The 24,793-nt window shown below is 51.5% G+C and overlaps 1 protein-coding gene across 1 annotated transcript; it reads right to left on the reverse strand.

Annotated features, from left to right (window-relative positions):
• Positions 1-633: 633 nt before the first annotated feature.
• Positions 634-21,971, reverse strand: SLC22A4 (solute carrier family 22 member 4). Its single transcript, XM_083799215.1, has 10 exons — positions 21,374-21,971; positions 15,835-15,938; positions 14,340-14,494; positions 11,330-11,501; positions 9,803-9,929; positions 8,205-8,305; positions 7,015-7,229; positions 6,143-6,325; positions 4,565-4,700; positions 634-3,280 (listed from the first exon to the last, which is right to left on the reverse strand). The coding sequence occupies exons 1-10, from the start codon at positions 21,764-21,766 to the stop codon at positions 3,205-3,207; spliced, it is 1,662 nt and encodes a 553-aa protein (XP_083655341.1). The 5' UTR covers positions 21,767-21,971; the 3' UTR covers positions 634-3,204.
• Positions 21,972-24,793: the final 2,822 nt, after the last annotated feature.

Here is a 24,793-nt window from a genome sequence, read left to right on the forward strand (position 1 = left end):
TATTCCCAGGCCAAAAAATCATAGCTCATTACCTATTGGCATTGTCAGGATGACAGGAAGATTCTGTCTGCTATAGAGTTCTGTTAGGAAGCCACACGATTCACACTTCTAACTGGCATTTTTTTTTGGTTGACATTTTCTCAGTTGGAGGTTGACACCTCCAACTGATAAAAGCCAAATGTATACCACATACAGCATTCTTGCGTGTATTGAAAAAGAGCTTTCTTTCCATTTTGGAATCAGTCGTGAAAAATCTCAAGTGTGGGAAAATGTGGCAAATGAAAGGGACTAAACAGAAGCTAAACCTCAAAATCATCTTTGAGGATTTAATTAAGGGGTTTGTACTTGACCCTACAAACGTCTATAGTGGATTGCTGTACTGACCTGTCAACACAGCCTGAAAGCATTCTGCTTCTGTGGCTTTGCAGGAAGCCAGGGTTGAGCCATCTTAAAGCCAGAGAAACTGTACTAACAGTCATCTTCTGGGGAAGAGCTTATTTTAGGGCTTTATTTTCATACCTTATTCATGCTAAATACATTTTAAATTACTTCTTTAAACAGCTTTGCACGAAGTGTTACATTTAGGAGACATTATTCCTCAATGACAAACCACAGAGAAAGTAGGCTACACAATGCCAGTGCACATTTTTATTACAATAAAGACAGCAGTTACCAAGCAACAACTACGACATTTGTATACATGTTTTAACAGATCCAATAAGCCTGCGTCAGATCTTACTGAAGATAAGAGGTTACACAGACAGAACCAGGTAAATGTGACAGAGGAGAGAGCTGAGCATAGTGCAATCAATGGCAGAGATCCGATTGTGCTTCCCTCCCGTCTCCGGGTCAGAGCCGTACATACATCTCCCAACTGCACGTGAGCATGCAGGTCCCATCGTGAGCCCCACTGCGTGTCTGACACAGAAAACTCGCAGAAAAGATTGCAGTGAAAGTCTTAAATTGCTCACCAGCAACACATTTATTTCCTACCAACAGCTATTAAACCGATGTTGTTTTCTTCAGCTGCACAATTAAAAATTTAGTAACTACATCAGCTGAAGCAATCTCCTTTTCTCCTTTTGACTGTGATCCGACACAGTAAGTCCTTATAACAACAACACATTCTTGTAGAGGTGCATTCCACTCACACAGGATTTTTTTTTTTAAATCTGCCAATATTAAACTGTGACACTAGCTTTGGATGAATGGCATAAGCAGGAAAAATAAAACTGATTAAAACAAGGTATTTTAAAAAATCACAATCTTTTTTCTTATTTAAAAAATGAAGATTAGGTTTTAAGATACTACAAAGTTTAAGAATATAAAAATATTTACCTTTAGAAATACCTAAGCCTACAATCACATAAAATAAGTATGAACTTAATATAAAAATCTTCATAAAAATACAGCCACCTATATTTAACTAAGTCCTCAAAGCTGTCATACGCTGATATAAAGGTTTTGTTCAAAAATCTACTTATGTCTAAACAGCTATTCTAGAGATTAACTTTGTAATAAGTAAAGACAAGATTAAATACTGTTGTCATTAGAGAAATTCCAGTTTGAGAAGGGATGAGAACATCTGAGGTCAACAGCCTTATGCCACGTTACATTTGTGGCAAAAGCACGACTACAGAAAATTAGTATTAAAGGAAGTAGAATTTCCACATCCCAAAGAGCAGCCTGAAATGATTGCACAAGTTCCTTGCATTTAAATGTTATAAAGCTTTATATATGTGCTTGAACTTACAGGGAGGTCCTCACTTCTGCGCCAAATGCCAGCACAAGACAAATTGCCATGAATTTTCACAATAAGAGATGAGATGGTACTTTTCTTGGCCCTTACAGAATGTGAATCATGGCTGATAGTTATTTATAAATGATAAAAATCAGTCTACCTGTTCTAGGTAGTCTGGATAGGCTGACAGACTTTATGTGGCCAACAAGTCCATGCACAACCAATAAATAAGATTTTTTTCAAACTATGTAGTGTTCATGAAACAGTAGTAGCACAAATCTAAGCTCTACTACATGTGACTTTTCATCTCACCTAGCTTTGCTGAACTTTAAAAAAAATGCACATATAACATGTAGGATTTGAAAAATAAGATACTGGCTTTGTTGGCATTCTTAGTTTTGAAAAAAAATCTGTGGTCCCAAATCGGCTCTTTTGAGTTCTCAATAGCTGCAGGTAAACAACTCCTGTGCAGAACGTCGGATTTTTGCAAGTATCAAATCCCCTTTAAATTTGTAAATGGTACAAAGGTTTTTGCAGAGGCTTTAAAAACTGAGATGAGCTTTCTCTGAAGGTAAAGCACAGTGTAGTGCATATTCAAAAGAGAAATGAAATGCTTTGAAAAAAAGACAAAAAGATTCAGAAAGCTGCTTGTGTCAACATACCATGAAAACTCCCAAAGCTAAAACTGCAGTGCATATTTGAATAGGATCACTTACTTGCTAAAGTCTTTGTTTCATTGGAAAGTGGGCACGGCCCATCAGAAGTGGGTCAGCAAGCTAGAGTCCTTACACGGAACATTCATGAAGCCCAGTGATTTCAGCAGGCTTAGGCTTTATGAAAAAACATCAGCTTTTACAGGGACGAGTGGATCAAAAGTGGATTCCAGGTCCTGGGAAACACACATCAAAAGCTACTCTGTCTCATTTAAAAAATGTTACTGTTTGTTAAACAATAATGTTATTTATATTATGCTTTTTAAACAAAAATGTTATTTCAGTGACGTCTACGTGTGCTTTGCTACAGCTAAACTCAGATTCCACCTAGACTATCAGGCTTTGGTTACAGGTTTCAAATGAGGCTGGGATCTTTCCTTTAGATACGTGTGCTGAGATGTTCGGTGACAGACACCCAGCTCCCCTTCATCCAGTCAATGCACACAGCAAGAAAAACCACCAGCATTACATTTGCTACCTTCTTTTTTCTTTTAGCAGCTTTCATTGAGTACATGACTGAGTAGAGTCATAGCTGTATTCCTGCCAGGAATCAGGACACAATCACAAACTAAGAGTCCTACGTGAGCAGACAGCGTCTGATCAGTAAACTAGGTATTTAGCTACAGCAGCACAGGGGATAACAACTATGGTGTGGCAGCACTGACTGTCGGGTTTTGTTTCCCTCTGGCAGGAAATGCATTTTGAGGATCCTGTTCTTCTTTCAGCCCCACTGACAGCATGCATCCGTCTTCACATCGGTGTTACCAGAATTTTAGGACTCTTCTTGGAATTCCTAGCTCCAGTGGCTTGTTGCCCATTTCTGAAACTGAAAGCAAGTACGAGACTGAGAAGCTAGAGAATATTTTACAGACACTTACCCCTCCTAATCAGCACTGCTAAAATAACCAGGTTATGGTACTTATATAAACATTGGAAAAAAACAATGTTTCCTCTCTGAAGTATGCCCTTCTGCATGGAAGAAGCAATGCAGCAGACAACATTTAGAACTTGAATTTAATTCAGTGACTGTAATTCAGTTACTTCATTCTGTTTGTGCAGGACGTCTCCAAAGGGAATGTGGTTGGACTCCAGGATTTCCAGCTACAATTCATCAACTGCAGAGCTAAAAAGCTATGGATCAGATATATGAGAAGTCCCTAATTGTCATAAATAGCAGCGTGCCTGTATCAAGGAACCTGGCCTGAGAATTCTTCTTATTCTGAAAGCATAATGACAGCTCTGTCACTGACCCCGGGTTAGATACAGGCAATTCCAAGTTTTTTTTGTTTTGTTTTGTTTTTTTTTTTGGTTACGGGCAAATTCCATTCACAATACACATTCTCTCTAAGGCAGACAGTATTTATGCATTTGCATTTCAGCTAATTCAGTTTCTCTCTACATGAGTTTTCCAGCCCACAAGAGCAGCTAGAAAACACCATCTCTCTCCACTGCACTTGCACTATAATGTACGACACAGATTTCAGGGGGCATATTTGCTCAGAGCACCCTAAATAGAATCTGGTGGGGCAGGAGGACTGTTGCTGTTTACAGCTATACCAGCCAAACAATCAACCAGGAGAAAGAGCTGTCCTGGTGTCTCTAACCTCCCAAGGAAAAGAGGCTAGAATATCAAAAGCCTGTGCTTAATTTAGAGTAGCACCTAACAAATTTATACTGAAAGAGAAAAGTGTTTTGTAACTTAAATTGTCCTACTAAATGGCTAATTTAAATGCAGAGTTAAGGAGAGGGACTTATATCCATGTTGCTAAGTTACTTACTCCTGAAAGGGAAAAACAATACAACAAAAAACGCTTGATGTAAAAGGATGGAAAGCATTGGGAGGCATGAAGCAACAGCCCCAAAGCGATGTGAAGGTCAGCCTTGGTTTGCACGTGTCCGCTTTCAAGCACATCAACCCTCAGGTTCAGAGATTCTGGGGAAACTGTACAATGTCAAAGTCCGTAAAATTAACAACAAATCTAAAGGGCGCTTTGAAAGCTTTGATGTTTTGCAATGGATCTGATGAAATGTTTGCTCATTGTGAAAAGGGAATAGGTACAAAGAAGTCCTCAATCCCTGTGAAGTATGGGATAAATGAAAGCTGACTTACCATTTCACCTTCAGCATTTGTTCAAAGCTCTCAGGCAGAGAATTTCCATAGCTCTCTGGGAGGAACAGGGTAAGGATCCCTATCAGCACAGTCAGGCTTCCCATGAGGATATATGGTAGGACTCTGTCGTAGGCACCTGGCAGAACACAGGACGTAACAACATTAGTTTATATTCCAGACATCGCTGCAATGCAGAATTAATTTGGAATAATCAGCTGAAACCTTTATAAAATATCAAAGGTGAATCCAAACTGGGTTACATCTAGTATCTGCCAGCAAAGACGGAGACTTTTCGATTAGAACTATAATGTATGCTCTAGGACGATCACCACCTATCACTGTCCCATGCTACACCCACGTTTTTCTGGCAGCCGATAGCTTTTTGTACATTTTCAACTGGGATAGCCAACATCTTTGCAAGGTAACAGCTCTGCGGGGATCACTGCTGAAAGAAGCAAGTCCTCAGTACTGGGTTGCCATCTGGAACCAAATCCTCAGTGAAATAATTCAACGTGAGAGACGAAAGTGCTCAGAAGCAACCAAGCACTCATTAGCTGTCCGGGACTGAGCATCCTGCTGGTTCCCTGCAAAGGGAGGGAACGGACTAATGGCAGCCGAACCATTAAATGTGTGCGTGATCCTTAAGTACCCTCCTTTTTGGAAGTGGAGAAGACATCAGCCTGCAGCGACACAAGAGGCTCTGACCTTGCTCTGCTCAGTTTCTGGTTCTGGACGAGAAAGCAGCGGCCCCTACCAGCAGCCTGCAGCCAGTGCACAAGTGCTCAGGCAGGACGTGGGACTTTCAAATCACAATAGCACAAAAATTAAAAGGTCTCTCAGTGAAGGGATTAGCTAGGAATTAAAGTATTTAAGGTAGAGAAAGTACCAAACTGAACTTGACAGCTTTATTTTTTAGTTGGGATACAGCAGCATGCTTTATAACGTGTGGAGTAAATTAGGAGTAAAATGAAGACCCCTGGGTATTTCACACATATAGCCAGAGTTTGTCATTTCATCTCCTTCTGTGGTCATAAACTGGATGAACTGCAAGCCCGAAGTTAGCCATAGCAGATATCAGCAACTCCCAAGTTTATTCTAAAACCGCCTAAAGTTTCAGAAACTGTTCTGATGACTGGAACAAGATTTTTTAAAGACTGAGCCTATGGAAACCTGAGAGAAAACAGAAACAATAAAAACTTCATCCTGTCTACACCTATCCATTACTGCTACCTAAGCTGCAACAGAGACTGAAGACCCTAAGGAGCATCACAGTCATTCCATATTTGTGCAGCGCTCAGATGCTAATGAGTGTCCAAAACCAAAAAAAAAAGCCTAGAGGTAATTAATACTTCTGCTTACAGACCTGCTTACAAGACATGAACAATGTCTTTTTCTTTTGTGAAACTCAAAGAGCTCTGCTTCACTTCTATAGTGTACAACGTGAAACCCAAAGGGAGAGAAGGGACTTCAAAGACAGCAAATGAAGGGGCTAGCAGCTGAACCTGCGCCTCAGAAGCTCAGATAATAACTCTTCTGGGCAGTTACGTAGCTCAAGGCAAGAAATGCAAGATGTCTCACCCAGGTAAACAAAGTAAGGAGCAATGATGCTGCCCAGCCTGGAAGCCGTGGATGTAGCTCCGACTGCCATGTTTCTGACCAATGTTGGGTAGAGCTCCACATTGTAGACATAAAGCATTGAAAACGCAGATGTGATGCCAAATTTTCCGAGCATCACCAGGCCAACAGACAGGGCACTGTAATCTGGAGGAGAAAAAATTAAATCAAGATAAATAAACAGGGCCCTTTGCTTATTACTTGTATTTCTTTTACCTTTCAAAGCCTCTATCAGTGTTTTTTTTTTTTCATTTAAAGTTGTGTTGTTTTTCTTGCGTTTGTTTTGAATTCTACAGCATATTAGCCCCATCCCCAGATCGCTTGGCTGTGGACTTCCTGCTGAGCACACTGTAGAAGGCACAAGCAGGTTTTTCACTTTTCAGGTTTTATATTTCAATCAGCGAAAGGATGTTCTTGAAATGGAACAAAATTCTGGATTATACAGTAAGGAAGCACAAGCTTAAATCCACCCTGGTTTTGCAAAATTCTATGAAGATTTGCACACAGTGAGTTCTGGGAGGCTTGCAGGGTGTTTTTGGCCTTTACACATAACCAGATAAATCACCGTGCACTTTTGGCTCTCACTTTACAAGCTGGTTCCCCTGGACTATAAAAAGCTCAGTAATCTGACACAATAAGCGAGAGCCATGTGTGACTCAGCATATGCGTATATATATAAAAAAATAAAACTAAATCACAGCCACGAGTGATCAGCATAAATTTGACCTCAGATTCCAAATTTGATCACAGCTTCCAGGAATTCCACAGACCCATTAGACAGTAGCATCAAATACCATAACACTGTATTTAATTAAGTGACGTATCAGATCTTGTACCTGTAGGAACAAGCTGGATGAAGAGGACGACGCCACCCCCTAAAAACAAGGTGCCAGCTATTGAGTAGCGCCGAGGCAGGAAGCGCAGGAGAAGCCAGGCGATCACGTAGGATGGGACTTCAACAACCGCCAGGAGGAAGCAGTTGATGTAGACATTGCCATGCAGGTTTGGAGTGTTAAGGGAGAGGCCAAAGTAACCAACTGATGTGAAAAACCTGAGAAAAGCAATAAGAACAAATTATTCCAGAAACACCATTCTCTGAACACCTCCGGTGCTGCCTCAGAGGTTGTTACAAAACTGGGATGCTGCAAAACATTGCCACCGACATCGTGGCTTAAAAACCTCAGTGGCAACCCCAACTTTCTAATTCTGGCATCCCTTGCAGCGCTCATATCCACAGCAGCGTGCAGAGCCCTCTGATCTCTGTCCTTCCTCCATATACTGAACCAAGCACTAGGCTTTGTGGAAGTCAGTCACAAAGGCTTTTTCACTGCAACGGGCTCATTAACGGCACCTTGAAACAAGTCTGGAAAGCTTCCCACGCCAGCTACGTTCCTACTCGCAGCAAACTCCAGGGACAGGCTCTCCCACCCTCGGCAGTTTGGTTACGTCTTACTGGACTCTTCTCAACAGAGCTGGACCTTCAGGATTCAAATCTCAAGAGTGCCTTACTACGGCACGCCAAGCGTGCTAGCCAGTTCCTTTCTGCTGGGGGAAATATGTACAGAAAAGGGCCGCAGTTTGTCTACACGGCACTATTTGGTCGTCATTCCTTGTGGTTGCCCAGGCAGGGACCAGCATCCCAGTGAGACAGGCACTGCACAGAAACGCAACGAAAACGCTGGCCATGGGTCTGGTTCTGGTTCTGTCTCTGCTTCGAGACATTTCCCTTCAAATAGAGATTATAGAGATGGGAGCTTCTTAAAAAGCCAACAACAACAACAAAAAACCAACACAAGTTGCTAGATATATATTTTCTTAATTATTTCCCATCTGAGTTGAGGCTACCATCCCCACACTCGTACACATTAATGCAGTGCGGGTGCAAGGGCCGCTGAGGGGCACGAACCAGCCAAGGACCACGTGTGGGTAGGCTCCGAGGCTGAAACTTATCTAAACCTGTGCCACGTGCCCTCAAATCAGAAATCGTTCTATTGCCTGGGTACTTTAGGAATACACATTTCCTTACCACAAAAGTAATGACATAATAGTAATAGTTGCAATGTTTCGGGTTCGAAATAGGTCCAGAAGGATAGCCTTCTGCTGCTGCTGAGGCTTCGAATCCTGCATCTGAAGGAAAAAGGAAGACAAAACCAAAAAAATTCCCACACCTCAGAGCACAACAACCTTTGCACACCCACACGTCTGGGCAGTTACGAGGTTACGGCTATCCCAGGGCCCCACCAGGCAGCCCAAGCTCCGCAGCGGGGTGCGGTCCTTAGGTAGAGCTCGTCTCTGCACCCAGCTGTACTCCACGGCACCTTCCAGGCTGTGTTAAACGGGTAGCACTGGGACCTCTGCACCATGCTGACTACTTAACAAGGAGTATTACTGGCAAGAAAGATGCACGAACACTTCCTTAAGGATCTAACGCAGTCCTTCCAGGAGTAACCTCGTGACTGAAGGCATTTTTCCGTGCACTGCACTCAGCTCTCTTCCATTCAACCTTTGCAAACGGTGTGAGATAAATGCAAGTTATCGCCCACTTTTGCTGCCTGCTGCTTGGTCTCAAAAACACGTGAGTGATCGACAGCAGACCCACCCGCCGGGGCCTGAAAGAGCCAGGTCCAAAATGAAGGACAACTGAGCTCTGACTGTGAAGGAAAGTGCTTCCAGAGCTCCCATAGCTGGAACGTGTGCTAGAATTTACAGCGTAACCTATGCTTGGAAAAGAAATCTTCAGCCCAGCCAAAGTTTGAGCAGGACGTTCGATAAATCGATACCGCCAGCAACGGTGCAGCATTTCTCTCCTGCAGATATCACAAGGGGGTGCGCGGTGCTTTGCTCTCTTCCGTATCAGCAGACACAAAACGCAGGTGCTGATAAGACGCAGAAAGGTGGGATCTGACACACAGACCCACGGTCATCCTCGGCGCAAGGCTGGAGGCGTTGCGGATTTCTCTGTGCAGGAGCCGTGCCTGTGCCTCTTCAGCAGGAGCTCTGGGGGAGGACGAGCTGCCAGATGGGGAGGTGAGCACGAAACCCAGCCGTGCTGCTGCGGCCGTGAGCCTGCTTGGTGCTAGGCTTCCTCCTCTTAACCAATAAACATGAAATGCAAGAAAAAAATCTGCCTGCAGAAGAATTTCACGTGATCCGGTGCCTTCTCTCTAGTCACACGTTTCAAGGGCACTCGTAGCATTTGGTGCTTTGTGCGACTGGAGCATCCCGTGGGGCTCCGGCACACGTGGACCTGGACTTGGTGCCCCCGTGAAGAGCCCCTGTTAAAGTGCAAACCGCTGACACCGCGCTGGGACGGGGCCGAACGCGTCCTCCTCGGGTCTCCTCCGTGCCCGAAGGGTGAAGCCAGCTGGGTCACCCTTGCCCTGAAAACCACAACCAACCACTGCTGCGGAACAGAGCTTTACTGTAAAAAGCAAACAAATAAGTAAGCCCTCTGGCTTCTCATCTTGAGTTTGCTAACCCAACACTTACCTCACGCCAACGGCCAGCACCAGCCCCTAAGAGCTGCTGTTGGAAGCCATTCCTGCCCTGGCATTTCACAACAAGTCAACTGGCCAAAGGGGAAAGCTGCTGACGAGGTAAAGTGACAGGGCACGTGAAACATACCTCCGCGGTGTCGAAAATCACAGCCGGGGCTGGAATGCCATTTATTTTTGCAGCCTTTCGGATAATGGCTTCTGCCTCTTTATATCTTCCCTGGGACATCAGCCACCGAGGGGATTCAGGAATGATCCTGCAATAAGTTTCAGAATAAATGACTCAACGTTTTCACAGAAGTAAGGCATTATTAAAACCACATGTACAGTTTTTTTTGAACTACACTCTCATCTCACAAAATTACTTGTGGTTGAACATGGTCAGCGCAGAAGCATGCAGGCAATGTAATTCATGAACGCGTCCCACTGGGACCAGCGAAAGAGCTCAAGTGCACGGGATGTGCTTATCCTCCTGCTGAAGGAGATGCATGAGCCTCTCTCCCGGGGGGCTGCCTTTTTTCTTCTTTTATTTTTTTTCTTTTTTAAAGAATAACTGATGTCCACCAGAAAAGACTGATGTAACTGGACAAACAGAAAAATGGGGGTAGCTTCACCATTGTTAAGCAAAATTATTCTTAGGAAACTGCATAGAGAGTGGAAATGCTTTAAATGCACAGAGGGTATATTTAAAGGTTCTGTGTCACAGGAATCTATATACAAACCTCACAATTCTGCCACAAATCTGATGCAGGCTCTCCTAGGCAAAGGACAGAGGCACTGTCCCCATGCAGAGCTGATGACATTTTTAAATCAATTCCAAAGGTGCTGAGTGAATTAACGCCGACCACGGGACAGAAAAATCTCACCTTTCCTTAACTAAATCCTTTGACCTTAACAAATGCTTCCTCACTCCCTTTAGCCAGCAGTAATTTCAGGGCGCCTGTCAAGCTGAGAACAGCGGTAACTTTTCCTAATCTGTTTTTTCAGCCTTCTGGGGCAGAGCACCCACGGGCAAGTGAGGGCGCACCTACAGCAGAAGGTGGGTGAGAAGATGGTGGTGGGGATGAAAGAAAACATGGGCTCAGCCACTGAGACAAGAGCATGGGACGGCTCAGAGGAGCTGAGAGGTTATGAGGGACCTAGGGGGCCCTCACAAGGTCCCCACCTCTGCTGGGTTTCAGTGTGAGCTCTCTTCTTGGCTTTCAACGCCAGCAGGGCTGCGGGCACTCTTGCTTTGGCAGCCAAAGCAACGCCCGGGAGCGCACACCTCTGCCGGACGACATTTAGTGCAGTTACCTGCCAGCTTTCCGCTCAGATTATAGTACCCATCAGCAGCTGAATCCTCATTAAACATGGCTTAAAGAAAAGAGCAGGGAAGAAACGTTAGACGGAATCATCCAGCGCTACCACAGCTACGAGGTGGTTAACAGCGTCCAGAGCTAGGGGACGAACAAAGTTCCCAAGCTGCTCCGGAGAGCCGGTGGGAAAAGTGCCCCCAGGCACACGGTGAGCACCAGGGAGGATCAGCGGGCAGGTAACTGGGCCGAACACAGCCAAAACAAAAACGAAACACAAAGCAAAAAAAAAAAAAAACAAACCACTGGGCCCCAGAGATAATCGGGCACAAAGGGGAGAGCATCGGGCGCATTGCACTCACCACCAGAGCGGGATGCAGAACAGCCCCGGGACGGTGAGCGCCAGCAGCAGCATCCGCCAGTCTCTGATGAAGTAAGCAAACAGTGGCAGCAACATGTAGCCAATTGCAAAAAATATGCAAACTCCTAACGTAGAGAATATAATACGAACTGATTTGCCAAGAATTTCTGTGCCTGTTTAAAACAAGGGAGGTTGGATTAGCATTTCAACTCGTTCTTTGCAAACACGACTAAATACTTTACTGCATTTACAAAACAAAGCTAAACAATGTTAGAAAAGAGCAGTTTATCTTATATAACACTTTAATTGACACTGCCAAGGAGTAATGATCCAAAAGGTGATGATCATTACAGAGCTATTAGTATGGGGGGAGTTCCTCCAGATTTTCAGCGTTCAGACCTGCCCAGGAAATAAAAATGCCAGGGACTGTCGGGGGCTCCCGGGGCAAGGAGCAGCTTCTGCTTGCTGTGATTAACGCGCTGTCCGGCACAGGTGGGGGCAGGCCGGGGCCGGCAGACTGCCAGGAGCCTTCCTGATGTGCTTGAATAAGAAACAGGCTTTGCCCCCTTTCACCAGTTTGGGATTTAACGCTCAGAAGTGGGGTGACAGGGCACCAGTTCACAGCGAGGTGGGATCTGGTGCTGGGTGTATTTTCTGGAACCGGCTGTGACACCAGAGCGGCACGCGGGGGTTGCAGGATAAAAAGGGAAGATACCAATGTCTGACAACGCTCCTGCCCCAGCAACCAGGCATTGCCAAATGACAGCGTACGGCACCAGCTGCGCCATGCACAGCCCAGCGCCAACCTAACATCCACTGAGAAAAATTGGAGACGTTGTGAGCCTTCACAAGCACTTCATTTCCAGTGCAATACCCTGCTTAACAGGGGTAACGCTTTGTTAAGTCTCTGCTTAACACATCGCATGCACATCCAGAGGTCCTCCTCACTTCTCATCGAGTTCCCAGACCCAGGTCTACAGAAATTTCCTCTCTGTCTGGAGCACTGGAAGTGCCACAGCTCCCACAGTTGAGTCAATTAACAAACAAATTACGCCGAGCTAACAGGAGGGTCTCGGGAAGTCTGCGGGGCGTGATTTAGTTCTGTAGCATGTTAAAACCCTTAATATTGCAGAGCAATAGGAAAAAAAGACCAAAGACTTAAAAACCAACCAACCAAACCAAAAACCTGTTTAATAGCTACAAGAGTTTCCATTTCAGAAGCTTGGGGTAACTGAATAAATTCACAAGACGACGAAAACAAGGACTCGTAGGGACAGGAAGGGTGTGTTAAAAAATAAACTGTGCTGTCATCCTCTACTGATGGCTCTTGCTTGGGGGCATCTGGGGAGACGTCTGCTCCTTGAAGCATTGTTTTATACCTGTTAAGCAGTATGGTAAGATGTAGGATTTGTGGCATTACAAAGCCAATACGAGATAATATCTTTCAGCTATATTTCTCTTCTGTCTCTCCTCTTCCCTTATTCTCTTGGCAATAGCAATCCTGGGATGACAGCAGCATGCCTTCACAAACCTGTGTGTTGTTTTACAGTCTCAGAACTTGAACATGGAAAAAAACCACGACCTACAACTAAGGAAAAACTGGCAGAAAAAGCTGTTTTGAATGCAGAATGTGTAACAGGGACTGAGCCTGTGCACGGGGAGGTAAGACACGCTAACAGCGGGCTTCCAGCCGTTCGGATGTCGAGAGCTGGGATGGGAACCGAAAGGAGAAACCCGTGGGAAACCGGTCACTGGCAAAAACAAAAACCCCAAACCCAGCTGGTGCTGGGGAGTGCCAGCGCTGCAGCACAGCAGGGATTTACCCGTGCTGGTGACACTGCTCCCCCTGAGCTGGAGTCACAGCATCCTCCAACGCCAGACAGCACAAGGGCAGCGCCTCCAGGGCACAGGGAAAGGGAGCAAGCCTGGGAGCAGGAGCCCACCCGCTGGACGGGGTTTCTATAGGAGCCACTCTTCCTCCTGTGGGTGCATTCCCCCACCCAGCACCCTTGTCGTGTGCTGATTTTTGGGAGCTCCTGGCTGGGCTGGAGGAGCAGCGGGGGCGTGCAGGGCGCTCAGCTGCACGTTTTAGGGTGGGAAGCGCCGTGCTGCAGGAGTGCCTCTACTGAGGACAGACAGCTGATGACTAACCCCAATTAGGGAGATAACTCCTAAATTGCTTTAGCTTAATCCTGTCCTTAGCAAGAGCCCCAAGGCTCCCGGGGGAGTGGGAAGAAACACTGAGCACCCGAGGCACCTCCTGAGAGCTGGGAACGGCTCCGCCGAGCACCGGGTTGCAGAAGGAGCACCACGGCACACCAGGTGCCAGCTGGTTGCACCCAAACGTGCTCAGCACTGCGCTGGGAGCAGCTGCCCCACCTCCCAGCAGCGGGTGCTGCCAGGGTGCTCTGGGCCCCCCCAGCTCTGCCAAGTGCAGCACCCCAAAACCGCAGCCCCGCGTCCCTGCCTCCAGCACCGCCCCGCGCTCCCTGGGGAAACGCGGGGTGAGCTCGTGCCCGATGTCACCCGAAGAGGTGACATCAGGAGCTACAAATTCTGACACCACTGGGTTAAAAGCCCACACAGGAGGCCGCACGCTGTGCATGGAAACTGCTTTGCCCCGAGGGCTAACTGCCCAGAGCCCTCTGCAAACAGGGGGTGGCCAGGGAGGAACCCAAAACGGTGCTGCTGGCTCAGCCCTGCTCCTGCTGATAACAGCTCTCAGCCTCCCTCGAACTTTTCCTCCAAAGAGCACAGAAATAATGTTTGTGTTGATGTTTCCTGCACTCCTCTTTTTCTCTAAACCTGCAGAAAGCACAAGCTATAACTATTTGAAGAGATTCCTTACAGTAGCCAAGAGAAAAAAAAAAAAACACAAAACATGCTGGCCTAAATTAGGAATTTTACCAGTGAGGATTTGGTGCCATCTCTAATTAACTAATGCAAGTTCAGAGGAAAAAAAACAACAGTACGTTAAGCAAGCATTTAATCTAATAAAGGCATATCCATACCCAGTATGAAGGCCACGACGTAGTTAGAGATCTGCCCCATCCCCACTATGAGGAAGAGCACTGTGAACATCTCCCAGCTGGCGGAGAAGATCTGCAGGAAGCTGAAGCCCGTCTGCACGGCCATCGTGGAGAAGAGGATGCTCTTCCTGCCAAACCTGGCGCCAAGGACAAAGGAGACGATTATTTAATCCATTCATGGAGCAGGGCTATGCAAAAGAGTGCAAGGGAGCATAAATATCCAAATTCAGGTGACACTGCTTAGCTGAAGTTAAATTTTTTATGACTTTTATGTATTATTTCCATAAGACCTAAAAAAATTAAATTTCCAAGACCTAGGAAATAAATCAATAAAATAAATCAAGAGCAGAAACTTCAGGTTGTCACTAGACAGGAGCTAAGGAGCCCAGACAGTAGTATATAGGTGAGAAAAACTCTGAGATTGCAAGCCATGCAGCCCAAGGTTAGGAAATGATGGTGCTTAGGCTGCTGGCATCTACAGAGCATAACGCCACTGCAGTTTGGATGTGTTATCTACCTTTATCAGCTGGTTTCACCTCACCTGGGCTCAGAACACACACGGTTATTGACAAAACTTTTCCAAAAAGCAGCGAATGCTAGCAGGGCCCGCTGGCTCGCCAGCTGCTCGGGCGTGCACATCTTATCAGATGTTGCCAGGGGGCACCAGAGGGATTTAGCGATAATCTTCTCTCAAACAGTAACGCTGCCTGACTTTTGCACCAGGGGCAGGAGATTAAATTTGGATCACGTGGAATTTAATACTCATGGCTTTGGGATTAAGTCTCACGTTGAGTTTTGACCCCCCCCCCAAGATGTCCCACCCCAGCCGCAGCGGCACAGGGCGGGGATGGCCACGGGGGCTGCAGCAGGGATGGGGACACGCAGGAGGAACGGGTGTTAGGCACTGGACACCTGTAAGGCCAAAACTTGATTGCTGCTGAGACAATTGTTAAATGCCTGTTGTATTTTTTTGGCGTTTTACATCTACCTAGTTAGATGGCATCCCATCGTTGCTATTCATTTACAGGTTCTTAATTTCATTTCCAGCGAACCATCTCATCCAACAAGACACGTTGGAGCTCCCACTCAAAGGCCAACTTTTGCCTTACAGCTCCAACGACAGACTCCCAGTTAATGTGTGACAATGAACGAGACATTTATAGCTACCAGAAAGGGCGGACAAAGGAACGAGCTTGGGACTGAAGTGAAGACCAGCTCACCAAACTGCAAGGCTGCAGACGTGCAGAGACCAGTCGCTGGCTTCCTGACACGTCCAAATGGCAGCAGTTCCACGTGTGCTGAGGGTGAAGGTTGGGATTTTTACAGAAATTCAGCCAATTACCTGATTTTGATCAAAAGCCAGAGAACTGGACTTCAAAGTCCCTTATCCTTCCCTAAAGCACGCTCGCCAGCTGCGGCTGTTCCTGAGGTTTTGCCCTGCTCTGCTCCCGAGCGAAGCCAGCGGCGGTGGCGTTACCTGTCCGAGAGCTGCCCCGAGATGAAGGAGCCGATGAGGACGCCCACGAAGAACAGGGACGTCGTCAGCGGCACTTTCCAGTCGTCCTCGCACACCAGGTTCCACTGCAAGAGAAGGGCCCGCGCTCAGATCTGCCCCGAAGCAGCCCGGCACTGCCCAGGAGGGCGCCGATTTCCCCGTATTGTGGCCCAGTTCCCCCCCATCCTCTCCCCGTCCCTCCCAGTGGCTGGGGCTGTGAGGTCCCTGCTGCTGGCGTGCGCCCATCCTGCACCCACCGGGCTCCCCGCACCCTGAGCTGGGTCCCCATGGGGTGCTCCTGGGGACAGCTCGCCTGGCCTCCCTGGTGCAAAACCCGCTGCATTCCTCTGGCTTATGGGTTTGAGAGAAAGTACGCAAGAGCATGCACAGAGCGAAATCTCTTTTCTCCATCCCACCGAGATTTACTTCTTTTAAATCCCTCCTCCCCCTGGCATCCTCATGGGCGGCTCCGTGCTCGCTGCTCGTCCTCGCGGCCGGGACCGGAGGCTTGGGACAGGAGCCAGCGTGGAAACTTCCACCCGGCACCTCCCGGCACCCCACGCAAGACTTAAAAAAATGAAATCAGCGCAACGAGCCTCGGTGCACCCGAGGGAGAGCTGAGCACGCATCTGCCAGGGCTTGCTCACATCCCGGGGAGCGATCCCCCGGTCAGGGCACACCCGCCGGGGGTGCTGCTGGACACACTTCAAACAGGTCGGTCGCAGCTTAGATAATTGTACCACGAAGGTAGGCTAATCAGGCTCAGATCAAAGTACAGCATCATTTTAATAATTAGCCTTGCTATCAGGGAGCGGGGACGTCGCCTTTACCGGGACGCAGCCTCTGCCTGGGGGGCGGAGGGGCTGAGCGGGGCGCTGAGCAGCACCAGGGGGGGAACGCGGGCTGAGGCTGCCCCCAGCACAGAGGCACCCGGCCAAAAGGAGCGACACGGGCTTTGGAGAGGGATCCCGACACCGTCTGACAGCACTCCCTGTCCTGCCAAAGTGAAACCAAACAACTGGCATTTCAAACCCACAGCCCGTGCCCGCTCCTGAAAACGCACAGCGCATCCTCTGCAACACAGGGGTCCTGCGGCCTGGGGCTGAAATGCACCTCAGATGCTTAAATCTGATTTATTTCAAAAGGAAACAGTCTCGTCCCTGCTGGGAGGAATAGGTGGGTAGGTGTGGGCCAGGCCTGGGCGGTTATCTCTGTTTATCTTAATTGTATTTGATAAGATAGGAGGGAGGGCGTGGGCCAGCAGGGCTTGGATGCTTCCAGGGATCCTGGACTTGGGAAATATACACAGGGATCTGTTTCACTTTTCAAATGAAATGGAGATTAAAAAAAAAAAAAAAGAAAAAAGGTGAAGGTGCAAATCAAGCCCTGGATGTTCCTAGAAAAACTGAGAGGACAGGGAACAAGGCGGCAGGTTCCCAGATTGCCATCTCCAGACTCGCACCGCTTTGTACGCTCAGCACAGCCTTGGGGAAGCCGGTGAATAACGAGGTGGCAGACCTCGCAGCCCGTACAGAACATCACTCAGGATATGAAAATCCGAACCCTGCTCACTCCAACCAGCAGGGGAGGTCGGGCCGTTGTCCCCGGTGGTCTCCGACTCCGACCCATCCCGTCTGCACGCTCTGCTTGGACACCGAAGAGCTGCTTTGGGAAATGGGGAGGCTTCCTGACACACACGCAGCCCCACAGGCTGGAAACAAAGCCCCCGTGATTAACATTTGCTGTTATTTAATTACAGCACCGCTGCACGCCCTGCTCAGGGCAGCAGCCTGTGCCTGCTTCTGCTCTGCCAGGCTCGAGGCGTGGGGTCGGCATTTCCAAAACGACTTCTAAAAGGCACTTTGGCTACAGCCTAAAACCAGCTAACTAATAATTTGCCCACGAAACTGCATTGCTCCCTGCATTTCCCAGCTGCCTACCTTTTCCCATGGCATACTACAGAGACAGAAAAAAAAATAACAATACCGGGTCGAGCCCTTAAAATTTGCAGGATGTGGTAAGGGTGCGCAGAGGCCGGCTGGTGGGTTAGGCTTTCTTTCTATAGGAACTCACTGTATTTGACCAGAAAACACACAAACACAGTGAAATCCGTCTGACCCCAGGTATAGCTGAAGCTGCTGAGCAGAAAGGTGCCCCTTATATGAACTTAGGTGAAGTTCACCAAATCCTCCATCGAACACGACCCTTCCTGCCCCCGCCGCTCATGCCTCTGCAGCCCCGGCACCACGGCAGTCCCTGCAAGCAGCACTGGCTTCTTGGGAAAAAAAAAGGGACATTTAACTTATTTCAGTTCCTCCTCAAGGACGGTGCCCATCCCAGCCTCTGCCCAGCACACAGGAGCTGAACCACCTGCAGCCACGACGTCCAAACTCTCTGCTGGAGAAATTATTCATTAACCAGCAAATAAGTAATTCTCTAACATCTCGGGCTAAGCACGCTGCAGAACAAAGTTCGTGTAAGCGTCCACGCGAGTTCCTTTTACCACTAGGAATTAGAGCTGCTCCAGAATGCTGCTGGATCGCTTTTTGGCCATCGCATCCCCGGGACCCTTGTTCCCAAGCTCCCGGCTTCCAGAAGGGTGAACTCTGCCGGCGTGGCCAGCGGGGATGCTGCGGGTCGACGAGTTTTGCGAACCGACCGGTCGGTCAGTCTGCTCAACGCTGCTGGGAAAAAGCCGCAGGGGAAGAGACAAATCCTTCAGATGCCTTCGCATCGCAGCACCTCCCACCCAGCTTCGTACAGGGAAGCTGCTCAGCCCTGCTGATCCCCAGCCCCCTGCCTCCCCCGGGAATTCAGCCCCAGGCTGGGCGCAGGGGGCTGAGCAGCGCCCGCAGGTGAGCGGGGAGCAGCCTGCAGCACCGCCGTGGACGCTCGCAGGGCTCCTGCAGCAGGGGCACGCACCGTGCAGCGCCGTGGTGCTGCAGGACAGCCCAGAGCACCTCTCAGGGAGCTGACGGCCCAGCGCCGGGGCGTTACGTGCATGTAAGTGCCCTGCTCCAGAGAGCAAAACCGCTGCTTGCGCTTGAGCCTCTAGTGACAGCCAGATCTGAGCACCGCTCTCTGGAATTAGAGCAGAATTAGGTTAAGTTCCCGGCGAAAACCCACAGCATAGCAAAAATACGTATGTTAACACTTAAATTAATTTCAAAGCACAGATGGCGGAAACTGGGGGAACGGCCAGGGAGGAGCAGCCCCGCTCTGTGTCAGAGCCCGCCCGGCTGGCTCGAGCCCTCCCTGCAAGTGCCGGCAGCGCTGACCTGGTGCAGCGGCCACACCGGCCACCTGGTCAGAAAAAAAACCATCATTTTTATGTGGGACAACCTGACCGACACCCTCAGCCCCCTGACCTCGTTATGTCCTTTTTCTCCTGTGTTTTGGACACATGCACTTTGCTGACATCATCTCCACTTTAAGACCTACCATATGACTGAGCTTGGGACCCTTTGTTCCAGGGAATTCAGCACATCCCCAGATAACACCAGCGCCGGGCTGGCACCTCCCAGCCTGCTCCTTTCAAGCAGCAGTAACAGGATTTGATGCAGCTGCATGAATCAGATGCAACCTCCAGCGCCCAATCCCGTAGCCATCAGGTTTTGCCCCTCAGCTGAGTTCCTCAGCTGAGTTCCTCAGCTGAAGATGTTTTTTTCCATGGAGCTTTCCTGATGGCATGTCCAGGCTCGTCTTTGTTAATGCACAGAGAAACGTTGGGCACAAAAATTATCATCACAAGTTTAACCGAGCTGCTTCTTCTCATGGTTTCATCACTGCCTGCTTTCCTTGTTTTAAAACGGAATTCAGTATCTTTCCCAAACATTCGTGCCATTTTAAAGAAAACAAGTATCCTCTTCCATCTGGCCTACAGATGGGAACCTGACACTTGGTTTCCACCATCCGAGCGTGTTATTTCCCCTCGGGTGCGCTCCAGGTCCCGTGGCAAACCCCACTGCCAGCACAGGCTGGCTGGGGGTCACTGCCCTGAGCATCCCTTTCTGCTGCACGTGTCTGCCCGCAGCACGTGTCCTGCAGCTGGGACGTCGCCACGGTTCGCCCACGGCCAGGACCGGGGGAGCTTCCCGAGGGATGGGGACTGAGCACAGCTGCTGGCAGGGGAGACGCACGCATGGGCTACACGTGTCGATGGGCACGCGAGGGGCGTCCCTGCCCCGTGTCCTGCCCTCTCCGAGCCTTTCCCCGCTCACCTTCCTCTCCTGCACGCCTCAGTGCAGCTGAACCCACGTCTGCCCACCCCTGCCCGTGCCCCCACGCCCCCCTGGCACAGCCCCACAGCCGTGCCCGGCCAGCAGGATGGCTCCTGGTGGCGATGTCCCTGCTGAGTCACCGCGGCTGCAGACGAGGGGCAGGCACCCGCTCCCTGCCCACGCCGCGCACCCCGAGCGCGATCCATCGGGTGCACCAGCGGGGTTAATCCTTCCACCACTGAGCCCGATCGGGGCAGCACGCTGCTCCCCAAAGCTGTGCGGAACCCCAAGCCTGAGGTTTCCCTGAGAGCCCTCTCATGGCTGCAGTGACCTCGAGCTGCGTGGGATCTCCTGTCCCCTCCCAGGCCACTTGGAGCGACCCCGGGTGACGCTGCCTGTCCCGGGGCACGCTGCCCGGCCCACGGGGCCTGCCCGCTGCCAAACCCCAGCGCCACGGGCGTGGGTTGAGCCTGTTATTCCTTTAACCCTGTCACACAACGCCGAAGAGCGAGAGCGGCTCCGCAGCTTTAGGGTATCGCGTTTTCCTCCTTTATCGCAGCTCGCCACCAGACGTGCAGACAGCCTGTGCCTACTGGTGAACCGAAACCCCAAACAAGCGCTTCCATGACCGCCACCGCTGATGCTCCCACGACGCCTTGTGTGGATGTTGTATGGACTTAAAACCGGCAGCTTGGCCACAGCCTCAGGGCCAGGCTCACGCAGGAGCCGGCAGCAGCAGCCCCCAGCACCCAGCACCACCAAGTCACCCAACGTGGACCTGGTGGCCACCAAAGGCGGCGCTGGGGCTGGCAGCACTGGCACAGGGCGCTGGGGCTGGTGAGGACCCGCAGCCGGCACCGCGCTGCCCAGCCCCAGCAGGGCTCTGCCGGGGGTGCCTGGTGGTGTCCATGTCCCCGTCCAGTGTCCATGTCCCCGTCCGGTGTCCATGTCCCCGTCCGGTGTCCATGTCCCCGTCCGGTGTCCATGTCCCCGTCCGCAGCGGGGCTGGGAACCAGCGACCGGCGGGGGACCTGCCAGGAGGGTCAGCAGGCCGCAGCCAGCTGCCACCCGTCTATTTTCAGCCCTCACCTCCCCGCCACGGGAAAGCCCTCTGCAAACAAACCAGGCTGGGGTTTCCACCGGACGCTCGGCAGCGATAACCCGGACGGGCTGCACGGCTCCCCCCCCCCCCGTCCCCCCGAGCCCGGCAGCACCTCCCCTCCTCCCGGACCCTTCCCCTCGCCCCCCTGCCCCTTGGCGATGCCCCCACCCGCCTCCGACGGGCCCCCCCGGCGGCGCACCTCGGTGACGATGGTGGAGCGGTAGACGTCTCGGCTGTACTCCCAGCCGTCCAGGCACGGCTCCTGCTCCAGCTCCCCCAGCTCCACGTCGGAGCCGGGCCGCAGCCCCAGCGCCGAGAAGTTGGCGAGCGCGGCCAGGCGGTAGCGGCGGCAGCGGCTCGGCTCCTCCCGGCCGCCGCGCAGCTCCAGCGGGATGCTGGCGTTCAGCCACTCGCCGCTCAGGTTGGCGCCGCGGGGCACGGCGCACCGGTGCGCGGGGGTGCCGGCCAAGAAGACGGCCGACATCCCGTTGAAGCCGTTGGGGACGATGCTGGCGCTGAGCAGGAAGAAGACGAGGCGCTGGAAGCGGCCCCACTCGCCCAGGAAGGCGGACACCTCCTCGTAGTCCCGCATGGCTCTCCCCTCGCCTCTCCGCGGCTCTGCGCGCCCCCGGGACGCGGCTCCGCCCCGGCACGGCTCGGCACGGCCCGGCCCGGCCCCCGAAGAGGCGGCGCGTCCCGGAGGGCACCCGCGGCCCCGGCCCCGGGAGGGCGCTGCCGGTCCCGGGGCTCCCCGTGCAGCATCCCTGCTGTAAGGAGCCTGCTTTGGCAGGGGGGTTGGACCCGATGATCTTTCGAGGTCCCTTCCAACCCCTTTGTGCTTGTGTGATCCCCGGGGCGGGCAGCCCGGGGGCGCCCCCCGCAGCCGGGGCTCTCCCGGCCCTGCCTCCCGCGCCGCTTTCCGCCCAGCCCGGAGCGCGGCCGGCCCCACGGCAGCTCCCTCCCGGCAGAAGGGGGCCGGAGGGGGATGAGGAGCACCGAGCGTTTGTCATCCCCTGCGGCACAACGTCTGCTTGGCAGCGGCGTCAGCCGAGGTCGGCAGCGGCTGCTCCGGAGGGTCCTGGGGCAGCTCTGGCCCCGGGAGAGAAGCTCTGTGCGCCCCAGTTTCCTATCTGTCATCTGTCCCTGCCTTACACATGACTCCTAGCTTGCCTGCAGGGAGATACGTAGATAGCTGGCGAAGCCATTTCAGAAATCCGAGCAGCGCTGCCATGCCCGGCCGTAGCTCCGGGGGCACTTGGAGCCGCGGCGCTGTCTGAAGTGTGCGCAGCGCTTGGCGTGTTTCATAACGCCGCTTCGGGCCGGGCTCCCCCGATGCTCGTGACACTGCCGTGGGCTGCCAAAGCCTTCTCGGAGGAACACCAGGAATGTCACTGAGCCGCTGTGTGGCAGTCCTGCGAGTCCCGGGACGGGGCTGGTCCCTCTGCTGATGCTGGCACGGCACGGAGCGCATGTGGCAGCTCCTGCCCTGGCCGTAGCGATCAGACAGGAGGGAAAAGGGGGCATGACAGGAGGGGGAGAGAAGAGAACAAAAGCAAACAGCTCCCATTTCCAGTGTTCCTTCAAGGGAGCGTGGGCCCACCAGCCAGCACCACACTGCTGCACAGGAGGACACGGGGCACTGGGGGGACACACGGGTGTGTGGGCACTGCCTGTGCTCAGCTGGCTGGGCTTTTGTTGTCTTTTTTATTGAAAGGTGCACCCCAGGCACAGGAGAGCACTCTGGTGAGTCACTTGGAGGGGGACACGGCAGAGCTCTCTGCAGGGTGCTGGCTGGGGAGCGGCCGGTTTGGCCTCGCAGGGCCAAGCTCGCCTGTGCCGGCAGCAGGCAAGAGAAGACAGGGAAACATCTCCCCAGCAGTGATCGGAGCCTTACGTGGGCACTCGGGAAGGTGGAGGCACAGACAAAGCAGCAGGCGCTGTGCCACGGAGCCACCTCCGCAGCAGTGCCTGGGGAGGAGAAGCAGACGGCAGCATTTATCCGGGCCAGGCAGAGACCGCTGCTGAGCGGGATAAGCGACGCGCTGAGGTGGTGCAGCAGATGGAGAGGGCTCAGACACCGCCTGCCTGGAGAGGGGCAGGGGGGGGGAAACATCTCCACGCCAGGCCTGAGCCACCGCTCAGCCAAAGCTGGCCCCGGTGATAAGAGCAGAGAGGGGCTGGCAGGAGGACGGGGGGCTCACAGCCCGCAGTGAGGGGCTGCCCTGCCCTGCACGGGGGCTGCACAAAGACCACAGACAGACAGGCAACGCGTGAAGCCCCATGGGGAAATGAGGAGTCGGGAAAGCCTTGTCTTAATCCTTAGTGTTAGTGCAATTCAGTCGGCAGTAATTGTCTACAGAGGAATCCTTTGCAGTGCTCGTAAATAGCTGTGGATAGAGTGCAAATTTAGTGTATCAAAAGTGGTAATGTATAAGACACACATGTTTATCTGTTTTACAGATGAGTCCTTAACGTATTATAAATTTCATATGTTCAACATGAAAGCACCACTGGGTTTTCTCTTATATGGTGAAGACACACAAATTAGTAGCCAGAGAACCACCAGCTGTCCTAGCCAGCTCTGCCATGGCCCCACCAGGTCCTGCACAGCAGCACCGTAGCGCAGAGCGCTGCTGCTCTCCTGCCAGCCTTTGCTGGGTGCTCCCTGGATTGGAAAGCCTGCTTTGATCAAACATCGGGGATGGTTCTAGCCAGGCATGGAGATTATGTGAGCTCCTGCTCTGCTCGGGGTCGGAGTGGTCACTGCCCGTGCAGCTCCACTCTCCCCCTTCTGCTTGGGCAAAGCTCCTCTCGAGGACCCTCAGCCTCATGGGACCCTCGTGTCACGCTCCCAGCAGCCATTCCCAAGAGCTGGGAATTAAGAAAACACATGATAATTCAGAGTTGTGTAATTCCATATTGTTTGCATAACACTTGGATCATGCAAAAGCTTGCTTATCGACAGGGCAAAGCAAAATCCATTTTCTAAGGGTGTCGGCTGGCTCTGAGCTGTGCCGGCAGCGGGGCGACGTGCCCAGCGCTCTGCCCAAAGCCTGCCCCCTGTGCCTGCTGCTGCTGTCTGCACCGGGGCGGCTGGAGCCGCCGACCATCCCACTGGGCTGATGGCATCTGGGACAAAATGTTTTTGGGCTCCTTTGAGCTCCCGCCCCGTTGCAAACCGGCTGTTCTGCCAGCAGATGTGACCGTGCTCACTCCCGTGGAGCACTGCTGAGGATTGCCCGCTGCAATGCTCCCTCGCAACCGTACCCATTTACAGGATGTGGAGCTTTTACGGGCAGTTGCGGCCATCGCTTCTCGGTTCCTGGCAGTGACGCGTGAACTTTTCTCCTCCTGAGGAGCGCTGGGCAGGCAGGATTATTTTTCAGGGTAGCACACTTGTGGCAGGCATCACATACACAGACGGAGCCTGCGGTGCGGGTGTGAGGCTGGGAAAGCCCCCCAAAATGCACCTGCTCAAGGGGAGGCAGCTTTCCCCAAACCTCCTGCTAAGCAATGAAGCACTTTCACCCGGTGCACCACCACTCGACCAGGTGAAAGGCAGCGCTGCAGCCTCCAGCTGCTCCTCCGGGCGCGGCCCTCGCCCGGTTACCTCCCAGAA

The sequence above is a fragment of the Anser anser genome, assembly GCF_964211835.1.
Source record: "Anser anser genome assembly, chromosome: 14".
NCBI lineage: Eukaryota > Metazoa > Chordata > Aves > Anseriformes > Anatidae > Anser > Anser anser.

What these genes read in the sequence shown, in the direction of transcription:
- SLC22A4 (XM_083799215.1), bottom strand. Translation starts at nt 21,766, where the DNA reads ATGCGGGACTACGAGGAGGTGTCCGCCTTCCTGGGCGAGTGGGGCCGC. An exon ending in CGTCGTGGCCTTCATACTGG is followed by an intron (nt 11,502 to 14,339) that starts GTATGGATATGC and finishes TGTTTTAAACAG; the next exon opens with GCACAGAAATTCTTGGCAAA. An exon ending in CAAATGCTGAAGGTGAAATG is followed by an intron (nt 3,281 to 4,564) that starts GTAAGTCAGCTT and finishes ACTTGCTTTCAG; the next exon opens with TTTCAGAAATGGGCAACAAG.